The sequence below is a fragment of the Thunnus albacares genome, chromosome 6, assembly GCF_914725855.1.
Source record: "Thunnus albacares chromosome 6, fThuAlb1.1, whole genome shotgun sequence".
Classification (NCBI taxonomy): domain Eukaryota; kingdom Metazoa; phylum Chordata; class Actinopteri; order Scombriformes; family Scombridae; genus Thunnus; species Thunnus albacares.
This window is the reverse complement of record NC_058111.1, coordinates 29,766,508-29,779,714: the sequence shown is the minus strand read 5'-3', so window position 1 is coordinate 29,779,714 and position 13,207 is coordinate 29,766,508. Positions and strand designations below refer to the sequence as shown.

General features: G+C 41.5%; 1 protein-coding gene across 4 annotated transcripts in view; it reads right to left on the bottom strand.

Moving 5' to 3' along the window:
• Positions 1–13,207, bottom strand: part of LOC122983374 (eukaryotic translation initiation factor 4 gamma 1-like) — a 41,021-nt gene that overhangs the window by 26,323 nt on the left and 1,491 nt on the right. For 2 of the 4 annotated variants that reach the window (XM_044353082.1, XM_044353084.1), the window contains exons 2-8: positions 8,631–8,683; positions 8,215–8,336; positions 7,653–7,739; positions 6,605–6,637; positions 5,607–5,627; positions 4,798–4,992; positions 3,673–3,775 (exon numbers count right to left, since the gene is read on the bottom strand). In XM_044353082.1, the coding sequence (XP_044209017.1) occupies positions 3,673–3,775; positions 4,798–4,992; positions 5,607–5,627; positions 6,605–6,637; positions 7,653–7,739; positions 8,215–8,289 (514 nt within the window). In that variant the 5' untranslated portion in view covers positions 8,290–8,336; positions 8,631–8,683. The remainder of the gene's footprint in view (positions 1–3,672; positions 3,776–4,797; positions 4,993–5,606; positions 5,628–6,604; positions 6,638–7,652; positions 7,740–8,214; positions 8,337–8,630; positions 8,684–13,207) is intronic. The other 2 variants (XM_044353083.1, XM_044353088.1) reach the window with 1 other exon arrangement.

Below are 13,207 nucleotides of genomic sequence, written 5' to 3'. Positions count from 1 at the left end.
TGGTCAAGCCAGTCAATCAGACACCAGAGTTTGAGAGCCATAACTCACTGTCACATGACCCGTTATTTAGGATCATGTGGCACCCTGATGTCATGACATGTGACTCGCAGAATGACCAATGTGACAAACAACTTCAAGCAAACAGGTGGGACATTATGTCTCAGATGGTGAAATAAATATCTAGCATAAATAGCCATGTAGCTCTCATACAACCAGTAACCTGCTACTGTTGAATTAGCACCAAGCCCGGCAGAGTCACACCAATAAACATAATAGATACACAGTGTGAAATATACTGTGTTTTTCTGGTGTGTTGCTATCAGAGGAAAAAGAGGGAAACCATCTCTTTTTCTTGGAATAAGCATGGTGAAGTTGACCTGTGATGGGTTTTCAGGAATACCTTTTTACCATTTTCATTTTTAAATAATACAAAAATGTGTGTAAGAATCAGGGTTTCACTAGAATAAAAACATTCAGATCATAAATTGGCATTGAGGATATAATTGCAACTAACTGCTTAGTTCTATTTCTTTCAAAGTCAGAGTCATTACCTCTTTATTTCACATCACTTGGAAAAATGAGAATGATGCTCTTCAAACTCAAGTGTGCGTTAAGCAGAGACCACCTGAGAACATGGGAGTCTGAGGTGCAGGATTAGTAAGAAGACCAACAATATATACAGTGTAGAGGGCCTAAGCAGATCGGGAAAATCCTGAATCCTGTACATTATATTGGAATGATTTCTCTTGTATGCAATCTGAAATTTAGAAAAAAAAACACTGTATCCTCTAAACATAGGACTATTTCTTGGCAATTTTGTATCCACTGGTTGTCTGGCAACCTTACTTGACAAGACTGCAGGAAGTCATTGATCCCAGCCAAGAAATAGTCTTTTCTAGCATTTTAGCAATAGCATTTTTATATATTCCCTACATTACCTTTTACTTAAAGAGTAAACTGGATATAAGCCAATTAAATTCCTGCTTCCTTTACTAAACCCTAATTGCCTGAGGACAATGTCAACCAACTGAATCTGCAACCAATAAATTACAGAATTACTTTATATTCTAATAAAAGGATGATTTACACTGCATCTACCGAAAACAAAAAAACAGACCTTATCTTTTATTGCTGGTTGTAGGTGCAGAATGTGCAGAGGCATTGTTTATGTACATCATACAGCACTGAAGTGCAAAGAGCATGACATGGAAAACCTAATGGGAAGAATTGTGTTTTTAACAGGCCTGTATTCAAGCCTGAGCATCCTATTGCTGATGAGCTACAGTTTAAACAAAGACAACACATAGTTCAGATGCCTGCCAGTGGGGGGTCAGCAAGTTTGTTTTCAGGGCATCATCAGTTCTTGTGGTGCACTGACACTCGGCCGCCTCTAGAGGGTGTAAGCACACTTGGGATCAACTGCAAAAAATGTCTGCAGTGCTACTTTGTTCAGTAGATGAGAAGTTATGTAAATTTAAGATAAAAGAGGATGACTGGAATGAATTACCACAGAGGTTAAAACCCAGAAATGTCCACGTGTATGAGCTACTCTGTGATAGTTCTATTCTGTGAACTCCCGCACTGTTACATATAGAACATTTGTAATGTTCCAATGCAGATGTTATTATGCTGACATACTTTACTTTTCTAGTGTATCCATTTCACTCAACCTGCTTTGATTATGACAGTCAGCGACTTCTGACATTTTCCAGAATGCAGCCACACCCTTCGCTGACAACAGCTTGTCTACTAGCTGCATTTCATTATGCTCATATGGTTTATGTTGGTAGAGGAAAAAAAAAAAAGCAACCTTAGCTGATTTCTCCCTGTGTAATTGCTGAATGTCACTGCACAAATCCAAGTCTAGAGATATGTTGCTGCTCTTTGGTTCTGAGGAACTTACAACAAAACCTTTTGCTTTAAAAAAAAAAAAAAAAAAAAAAAAAGCACATTGCTTTGCTACATGCTACAACATGATTTAATGTATGTTTAATGTATGTGAATGTCTTGAGTTGCCCCAAGGATCTCCACTGCTACAATAAAAGATTCTTAGCAGGTGCCATCAGTTTTGTTCTGTGCTCTAAACCAGCTGGTCTGTTACTTCTCATTTCTTACTAAACAGAAATGCCTTCAGCGAAAAGAAGTGTTGTAAGCACTGACAAGACTTTTGGGTTCAGATAAAGGTAACCACAACTAATAGCAACAGAAGTATGTGGTTTATTAAAGGGAGATCAGTGCTTTTCTGTTAATATTGATATGAAAAGAATACAAAACAAACTGGAAGGCTCTCAAACAAAAGCTTAGGTGTGGGCCAAAGTAGGTCAGCAGATGAACAAAGCCCACGAATGACCTGAAAAACATGAAGACTATGCAAACTAAAGGAAAGGTGAAGTTGAGGGGTAAAATTATGATTCAAATTTAGATGAACTCAACAACTGCCTTGATTGGGGTAATGTCCAAATCATCAGTAACCATTACTGATCATCTTGGTAGGTTTTTACACATGCCTCCGTTTGTTAGTGTGCCATACTCCATACCTGCACTCAAGTCAAATACACCCATCCCTTCATGCTTCTTCAGAAGCTCCACCCCCCAAATTCATGGACACACATCGCCAAGGCAACGACCAAAAGAGAAATATGGCGGAATTCAGAGCGATTTATTAGCTGTTGATTCACTTCTCTTCCTCTCACACATTATCACGAGCGGGAAAAATATTTCGTCCCATGTGAGCACAACAGTTCATCCATACTCTCTGCCTCTATGCAGCCTCCTCACCTCTCACTCAACCTGCGTTCAGCGTCTCTGTCCACAGATGCAGCCGTCAGCTGCAACTCCTGGGGAGCTGATAGGACAGCGGCCGGACAAACTGCCTTCACCAGGCTGACTGACAGCAGAAATTTACTGAACCAAAATAGTTTACACGTTGGCTCCATAGGAAGAAATCAACAGTGTTTGTATTTATTGATTAATTGATATGGTTAATATGTTGAAAACACATACATATACAGCAGGATATTTGTGTGATTTAAACAGCTGCCTGCTCAGATTACACCTCACTGAATGCGACAGAAACAGACTCAGAGTACAAAAAACTGCAGGGGTCTCGGATTCAGTGTAGATTGATAGATTTAATAAAATGGAAGCGTATCTGTTCTGTGAGAGAACACGCTCTATCTGAAGTGGCCACAGCCTCTCTCTCTCCAGTTCGCCAGCACTCCCCCAACGGGTGCTGGAGATGGGAGACTGTCACGTCCTCACACAGACAGCTGCTCTGATGACTTGCCTCTGTCTGAGCATGAGCATGAACGCCCCCTGCTGCTGATTGGCTGGACTAGTGTTGTGTGGCTCGCTCCGAGCCACTGTGTTTACATGCCCATTTACAGAGCCAGTGCTGTGTATGGACACCAGTTTTTTGTCAGCGCACGCACAGAACGGATAATACGTTGACCGTGAGGAGATATTCACTGACTTTGACAAAAAAAGTCTATTGGAGCAGAGTCACTGACTTCACCTTTAAGAATGTTATGCTATGTGTTTGTTGTTCCTCTACTTTTTAGTTTCATAAATAGCTCTCTGACTGATGAGGTCCTTGGACTAGTGCTTGCTATTGATTCTGCCATGTGTCTCTGTGTGTGAGTGTCAGGTGAGGCCCCAGGTAGAGCCTCTTACCATAAGTACCATATTCAGCCGGGCTGGTGCCTGGGTAGAAGCCTGGGGTGCCCGCTGGTACGGGGTATTGCTGGGGTGTGGCCACATAGGTTGTTGAGCGGTACTAAGGAAACAAACAAGTGGGAGCATGAAAGATAAGACAGGAAGAGAGGAGTAAGAGTAGGAAGAAGAGGAAAGAAAAATCATTAGATATAGTCATAATAGCAATATAAAGAATGATGTTCCTTAACTGCTTCAGGAGCGCCAATCTGTACACTATGAACACACACAGGCCTGCACCAGATGACACTTATTTTCACCATACACAGCTTAGGTGCAGTTTGAACTAAATTATATTTTATGGATAAGATGTTCAAGTATAAGTCTAGTGAAAATCTTTGACATGTTCTCTCATTATCATAAACATGGGCACATACACTGTCCTGCTACCATCAATACTCACTGAGGATTTATTTTTATTTAATCTTTTTAGAAAATGAAAGTATATATATTAGTGAATCATTTTTACAGATTTACATCTTCAGTAAGAAAAAAAGGATTTGTGGTTCAGAGCTACAGATAGGCTGAGGAAGTCAGAAAGACAAACACATTGTTAGTTTTAGTCTTTTCACAAGGTTTGTTTAAATAATAAAAATATGGAATATCACCTGCCTAAAAACTGAATTCATTGAATTTTTTTTTCTTTTCAAGTCTACATTTCTCTATTGTCATAAGATGTCACTACACTGACTGATACACCGTAACATGTCATACACGCTAGCATCTATGCTAATCTAGATGTAGATCATTAAAGTCCCACATGCCCAATGTTATGCACTCGGAATCTCTGACTATTGCTCACCATCGACAGACACAGAGGCTCCCAAGACAGAAAGAAATTGCTCATGGACTATTAAAAAATTCACAGAGTGGGTCCGCACTAAAACCCTCCATTCGACAGGGCTGTATATGTATTTGGTTCCAATTCTGTTCCACTCCAATTAATTCAGAAATGTTTTTTCGATCCAAACGTAAATACAGAGCATGGAAAACTAAACATCTATTTTGTGCATCAGTGGTGTGCTGTTTCAGCTCTCTACCATCTGGCTACCATGACTTCAACACATGCTGGTTTTTGCCTCCTACCTGTCCCGGTATGAAGTAGGTAGGTCCCTGCGGTGAGCTGGGGAAGGGCAACTGTTGGCCAGGGATCATCATCATTTGGGATCCAGGGCCCGGCTGGTAGACATGGGTTGGCGTCACAGGCCGAGGGGCGCTGCTGGGTGGGACACCCCGGGGCCCACTGCTGGGAGGCAGGCTGGCCCTGTTGGTGTAGTAGGGCTAGAGAAGAGGCAGGGAAGGAAGCCAAGGTGGAGTGTGGAGGGAGTGTATAGGATGAGAAAAGAGGGGTAAAAAGGTGGTGACATAGCAAAGCAAGGTGAGGAGGAACAGGCATTGAAAGGACAGAGAACAGATGTAGAGGAGCAAGACAAAAAGAGAAGCCACAGGAACATGTTGACAGAAGAACAGGATGGAAACAGGGGAAGGAGAAAGACAGAGAGAGAAATTAGGGAATTAGTTACCTTTCTGAAACCTCTGACATAAAAACCATCTCCCATGCCCTCGTATGATTTTATCTCTTGGACCAAGTGGAGCTAGCTTGTCCAGCCTAATGGCTAGGCTCATAGTTTGTCCATGAATCTGTGGCTAGACTCCAACTGGAAACATATTGGCCCTGCCTGCCAGAAGAGATAAAGCAGCTAATGCTGGTTCATTCAGAGCCTCCTCATTGACATTCTGCTGCTGGCCTGGGAGCTAACCACCGTAGCCAGCAAAATGACATCAAGCCAACAAAGTACAACACTGCCAAATATTAGACACACACATATGCACTCCTCAAGAGGATGTGAAAAAAAAAGGACGGAAAAAATTGAAGAAAGAGGAAATTGAGTTACCTGTAGCGATCTGAAGCTTCCCTTCAGCAGCGCAAACACAGATCACACACAGAGACACATCAAATGGAAGCAAGAAGAGGGTGGGAGAGGAAGGGTTGGGAGAAAGAGAGCACCACAATCAGTTAGAGCAAAGCGCCCAGAAACCATCCGTTCTGAGCCAAGCACTGAATTAACAAGCAGCATGCAGAGAATAGGCAGAACAGTGAATCCCAATAAACTAGGACTAGTTTATAATAAGATGCAGACTAAAACTCAGAAACTATCACCAGAAGATGAAGCTTTAATCACCTCAGTGTTTACTAGTTGAAACAAAGACTGAGACTGGTGTTGGTGTGTTTATTTTTTCAATCAAACCTATCACTTTCTCATAACATTTTAATGAAGGCTGGTGAGACACCTGTTTTCACATTCACAGGTCTAATTTTTCACTCGCACAGGCAGCGTAATTTCCACACTAGTGTTGACTGTCAGCTTTTCAACACAGCAAGCTGAAGTGAACAAAATACAGGAGAGTAACTTAAGTATTTGATCTGGTTTGTTTTAGCTGATATGGATCTGTTAAAATATGCCCAGATCAGCCCTGATACCACAACATCACTTGTAATTAATATTCTCTGCCGTCTAGATATTTTTTTATAATCCGGGGGATAATCACAGTTTCTGGTTTAGAATTTGATTAAAGAAATACTTTTTAATTTCCTCACAATAGCTCAGTGGAAGATCAATCAATGTAAGTATCCTAAATATTCATTTATAAATGTTTTCATAAAAGCAAAGATCACCCCTAAAGCATTATCGATTCTGGTCAACATCGTGTAAAGTTAGTGTAGCTCTTTGATTCAGTAGGGGGGATCGATGTCCACAGTCATGTTTTTAGTTCATAAATCAATACACCCATTGGAACATCTACATTTCATCTACTGCTCCTTGTATTGCAGTGTGGCACCATAGAAAACCCGCCCACCCCCAGTCAGGTGAGTCAGTTGTGTTGTTAGTACCTGTTGATGTATAGGCCGGGGCCCTGGGGCAAACTAGAGGAGGAGAGGCAGACAGGACAGAGGTTAAAGACAAAAGCACGAGATCCATGCTTCACTCTCAGACAGCCTCCTTCCACTTCTGCACCATAAAAAGCACAATTAAAAGGCCAATATAAAATCGTTCAGAAAGTCTGAAAACGGTGGAAAGCCGCTTTTCTGACAATCATTCACATTTTTAGCCCACTGACAGCATCAGTCATGCTCACTTTCTGTTACTTCCCCCCCATTTGTTTTACCCAATTTGTATGTGCCTACCGATTTATTAACAATGTAACAGGAATCTTGTTATTTTAACAGATAAAAAATACATGATAAACCTGCTCAATTCAGTAGACTTCACTGGAAATGATAAATAATAAATATGGATAAGACTGCATAATGATGATATTTAAAACTTGAATACAGAAACATAACCAGAGATTAAAGCAACAAAAGATTTGTAAGCCTGAAAAGTCATCCCAGAGGAAATATGTACAATGTATTGAATTAAGTATTAGATGAATATAAAACTGCCCTATGCCTGAAATCAGGCACGGTGCCCGAGAACTTTAAGCTCTGCATAACGGTTAAATAATGTACATATTAACACGTAGCCTACAAAACAAAGTGGAGTTAAGGCCAATGTGTGAGCATATTGCACGCTAGGCTGTGAGACTCTGTCAGGGTCGAGTATGAAGGACAAGATAACACTGACTTTTAAAAAAAAATTGGTGCAGAACTGGTGAGAAGTAGGCAAACACACATGCAGGCATTTTAAGAAATTCACAGATGCAGTCGGGAGGCTGCACGCGATGCTTTCCTTTGGGAAGATCTCAGATAGCGACAGGTAGCGGTAATTATGCCAAACATGCAGACACAGTGACATTTGCAGTGGGAAGGAAAGACCTGAAAGATGTAGTTTAGCTCAATTTGTTTTTAATAACATGAGACTTCTTCTGGAATACAGCAGAGTCCACCTATGTATGGGTGTAGTTGTGCTGTGGGGTGGGTGAGCAGTGGGCGGGCCTACCTGTCGGGGCTGTGGTGTTGGGTTCATTTGTGGAGGCGGTGGGGTGGCAAACACAACAGAAGGGGGCTGCCCAGGGGGGAATGAGGGCTGCAAGAGACAGGAAGTGATATCAACGGGAGAAGAGTGGGATGCAGGAGGAAGAGGGAGTGAAAAAGCGAGAACGTACAGTAGACAAGTGGTCAACAGCATCTTATTTTAACGAGGACCACGAGGTATCAACCACGCTTTTTTGTGGCCTGGATAATTACAAAAGATGAAGCAGGCTGAGTTGAGCTGACAATGTGAGAATAGGGCAGGAAATGGACACATTGGCAGTAGTAAACATGGATGAAGTTATTTCTAATTATCACCAGTACAACAATTGTGTGTCAGGTTGGGAGTTGTACCAAAGAACAGCTGCAGCAAGTCTCCTCCAGAGAAAATGTATTGATCTGCTTTTCATTATCTGCAAAAAAAACCCTCCTGTTGGCGCAGCCCTTTTTCTGGTGAGAAACTAAGCACAATAGTGCAAACGCACCCTAAAAAAGCCGATAAAGAGAGAGAAGTAGTGGGGGTTCCTTACCTGTGAAAGGCCAGGGGAGGGGGCAGGGTGGGGGGTGGAGGGGGGTCCTGTTATAGGCTGTGGTGCTTTATTCATTTCATGGAGTTCTGCATGGGGAGGCGGATCTGGACCTGTGTACAAATCTGTAGAAAAAGAAAATGGGTGGGGGGGTTAAATGGGTCTTTTGCTTAGAAAATTGGCAGCCATTACAGAAGTTATTATCACATTCACTTCTACTTTAGTAGGAGAAAACACAGAGTGGAATGCAGGATCTTTGTCTTTTGGTTTTAAAGGATAGTTTACGGTTGATATGAATAAGTGTTTTAGCCAAACACCTCCGCCATGTCTGTGTAGAGTTTAAGTTAGATCAGTCAGATGTAGATCAAGGGTTAAACACAAAATGAATATTTCCTGTTGATAATGCTCTGTATACTCACATTTATGAATCCTTTTAGGTCCTAAGTGTGATTACACTGAGGAACAGTTTGTCCTAAAAGACAGACAGAGAGAAAAACCTTGTTAACAAAGAGCATTGATTGGCTAATAAAAAACAGAAACTTAGTGTAACGGCTCATGTAAGATTGAGTAAAATATATAACAGATGGTTTCTGATGATAGGAGTCTACAATTTCCTGGTCCTATATGTTATAATAATGATCATCTTAAAAGGCAACAAAATTTTCACACCATACATTTCTGGTGAATTACAGTTTGAAATAACTGAAATATACAGAGAATATATACAAGAATATTACCAACAATAAGTTTTGGTAGGTCAATTTGTATGGGATTAATTAACTAACAGCGTTTAGTTAATTAGCGTTTAGCATTTTTCACAGTAGAAACTTTAACATGTCATACTAGGACAAGCTCGAGTTTAATTAATAACATAAATCATGGCTGCATTACATTCATGTGTGCAGGTTTAAGGGCCCTCGAATCGTGCATGTTAGCTCACTGGCTGGAAGTTATTGTTAATTTTATCATAATGGTGTATATTATAATACACCTGTGCTTTTTCTATGACAAGTCAATATCTGCTCTGAAAAAGATCTATTCAAGTCAGTGTTATTACCGAGCACCACCAAAGCGATGTGCCTCGTTAACTACGCTCATCCTACTGGATAGTAGTTTATCAAGTGAAACATAAAAGCCACATTCGCAGCTTATGAGCCAGTTGAAACTAGCCTGGATGAGAATGATAGTGGTAGCTTACTTTACAGCAGCCCTATCTTAACGACTTTTTGCTAGTACGTACGGTATAGGGTCCAATCAAAAATAAGTTCCTATCCATCAGTCTAGCCAAGATACTTCTCAGTTCGCTCTTACACATCCCAGAGATACAACTTAAAACACAAGGTGTCTTCTCGGAATGGATCCTAATTATTGGTAGACCGACCTAACATTTTGAGGCTGCAGTTAATATCTGGGGAGGGACGGGGAATGCAGTGCTTGTGAGGCAGATGAGGGGAAATTGACAAAGAAATGCATTGATCTCAGTATGTCTCCAAACCATGATATAGATCTAATATGTGTCCATCACCAATCCAGTGGATAATTGAGAGAGACTAGCCATTGAGGTTTTCTTAATCAATCCAATCACATCTACGAAACAATCTATGTCTAATACCAACAGCATCACAGTGTCTGCGACCTAACATCATGACATGTGCGGCGTCATATTCAATGCTAAAATGTGTCTGCAAAACTGTCATTCATTTGCTGCTGAAGTACAAATAACTGACTCACTTCATACTGAAACAAAGGAATCTTTTTTCCATTTAACTCAAGAAATGTGCCTCCCAACAAGTGCAAACACACCAAATCTGTGATACCAGAACCAACACTTTAATTTGGGGAATTGAAATTGTATAAGTAAATATCTGATACCGGTGCTGTTTTTTAATTTTTCATTAAAAAAACTGTAAATCCTCCTTTGTAGAACTTGGAATCATTGATCTATGTATTCATCTATGTGTAGGGTAACATGAACTACATCTTAATTAACAACAAATGGAGACCTTCACACACTAAAACTCTTCTTAGGCTTTGAATGTTCTAGAAGATTTATAAACTTGCACTGTTACAACATCATAATGACAGTGACTCTGCATCTGTTTTATCTGGCTGATACTTGATCCATGTAATTAGGTCAGTACTGGAAAAGATATTGTTTCGATGGTTTAGATCAGTGCGTGTAGCCGGAATTCAATTGTTTTCAACTTCGGTGTCTTTTCCTCAGTTCACACTTTCTGAAGCAACTCTTTTGTTTATTTGTGTCCACTGATGTATTTCAATTAACAATTCATGCAATTTGGCCACTTAATTTGCTTTGTATTCAGCATGAACACACCTTGACATAAGAAACCCACCTTTGATAATGCAGCTTTAGTCAGAATAACTGAAAAAAAAAACTGCCCCCCCCCCACTGAGTCAAGAGTTACTGATTCCTGTGTAATCATGCTCCTCAGGTTATACAGCCCTCACAATAGTGACACATTTGGTATTTATAGCTGAAGCCTACATTATCTCTGCCAGTGACACACACATACGCCCCTTTCTCTGACACACACACACACACACACACACTCACACACACACAGAGCAGCGTAAAAAGCCTGAGTCATGATGAATCAGGATGTTTTTTCCTTTTTTCAAAGAAGAGGAAATCACGCTGCAGAAATGGTTCTAATCACCACTGTTACCATGACTATGTCAACATACAAATATAAAAAAAAAGACAAAAAGACAATGGATTTTAACCGAGCCAAGGTTCCCATACAGGCATATTAAATCCCCGGCTCAGAAAAACATTGACTGCCAGCGATGGTGGGCTCATCCAAACTGGATCCTCACAGTTTAGAGAACGTCGGCAGTAAAAGTTAGCGTAACTAAAGACTGTAGAGGGGTGACAGGCAGCAGTTGAAAAGGCTCATCCACAGACAGAAAGATTGTCCCACTGAGCGGGGCAGCCTGGGAGATGAAATGCTGAGTAAACAACCTCAGGGCTAAAAGACGGCCTCAGACTAACCCACACTGCCTCAAAGGCTCTACTCCACTCAGTTGGGGACACACTAATAAAAACCTTTTAGGTGTTTGAGGGAATGCTTCACCTAGAAGTAGTGAAACATGGCCTGCTTCTTACATAACTACACTGCCAGTCACACACATCTTCTGTACCACACAGGTCAGTCTGCAGAATCTATGAAAATGAGTAATGAACATGAATGCTGCAAATGGTGTGCAGCGCTGCAAAACTAGCGACGAGGGGTACCCGAGAGGCCCCACCCAATCCCCTAATCACACACAGTCCAGTCATCCGAGCTGGTCTGACATGCAGCACCGTGGAGATCCAGCCACCGGCACCACTGCTGGTGAAACATGCTCCTTCAACTGTTGCATAAGCCTCTGCATGCACTCCCATGACCCACTAAGGAGGAGAGGGGGAGAACATTTGCTCAAGTTTGCTTAAGAAGTTGGCTATCATGTCACCTCTGGAGGGTGTAGCCCCTGTGTGTTTTCCACTGTCTGTGCACAAATGATCTACATTCACTGTACACTGTGCAGCTTTGTTGTTAAATTACTGCTTACTGGAAATGGGCTTTTACCAGTGCTGCCTGTGCTAAAAACTGAGGTGTAACTGAGTAACTCCTCTGTATATACAGTTCGCTGGCCTGCAGGCTCTAATGGCAGTACATACCTGCCACAGAGTCCCTGTGTATTTGGTGGTAGTAACATAGTGACACGAACAGCTCCAGTGGTGGAAGGCTTCAGCTCAGCTAGATCACTTTTACTGTGGAAAACTATAGCTTACATTTAGACCACAGGCCACAAAAATGGGAGCATCATAGCAGTTTTGTATAAAAGAGCAGTATTTTTGGTCCAACATTTATAGACAGAACCAACAAATTTCTAACAAATTAGGGTTCGCTAACCTAACCAGAAAGAAGTCAAAAGTTATCTATGCTTGCTGATGTCAGGTTTCTGCAAGACCATGTTGTTTCTCAACAGAAAGTAAGAACAGATCAAACAAACATAACAGAATTAAACAACAAAGACAAAACAGTACAAACCATAATAAAACCCACATTGACATTGGTCAATATTTGAAACAGAGTTGGTTTTGAATCATCATATTTCCAACCATAACATGTCAGTGATAAGCACTTCACAATAACTGTGGCTTCAGTCAGACATTTCAAGCTGGGAAGGATGTACAGACAGTGAAAGTTAAGCTCCAATGACACAGCATCACACCAGCACAGCCTGTTCTACCCAACCCCCCTGCTCCCCCCCCCCCCCCCCCCCCCCCCCCCCATGTCTCTCTGGTTAAAACCCACACATGCCCAGACTCTGAGCTTTCAAGTTTCACAACAGGAAGCTCAGTAGTGTCCTTATGTCAGGGAAACTGTGATAGCCTGGCTTTGACACATCATGCATTTGTCCTGCAACTGAACTTCTGCTTTTGGTTTCATTCGCTCTCTCTGGCTAGAGCATGTCACCGATCACTGCATGATATTCTCCTGTACTGCATGAATTATAAACAAGGTTGGAAAGACGACGACGTGGGAGACAGGTCTGCCTTCACTAGCTATAGGGTTTCCTATGTGAAATGTAGAGGAAACAGCATCCATTTTGAACCCATATTCTAAGCTGAGGTCACATGCCTGCTGTCCTCAACATCAGCCTCATGTCTGCAGCAGCAAGTAGGGTGAAGTGATCAACAAACTGGCTTATGCTGGAACATACCAGCCATGCTGCCGTCTAAACAAACAATCTGACACAATGTCAGTGTCAAGAAACAGCTGCCACGCTCATACCAAGCTGTGGTCAAACACCGGTGTCTCGTCCGCTTAAACTGCGGGACACTTTTGCAATGAGACAGGGGCGTGTCTGCTTGTCTATACACATACACACACCCCACATCACACAAACATATATACACACACACGACAAAGATAGATATTGCATAGGATTATATTAAAACACACATCCTTCAAACGCTTGGCCTTGC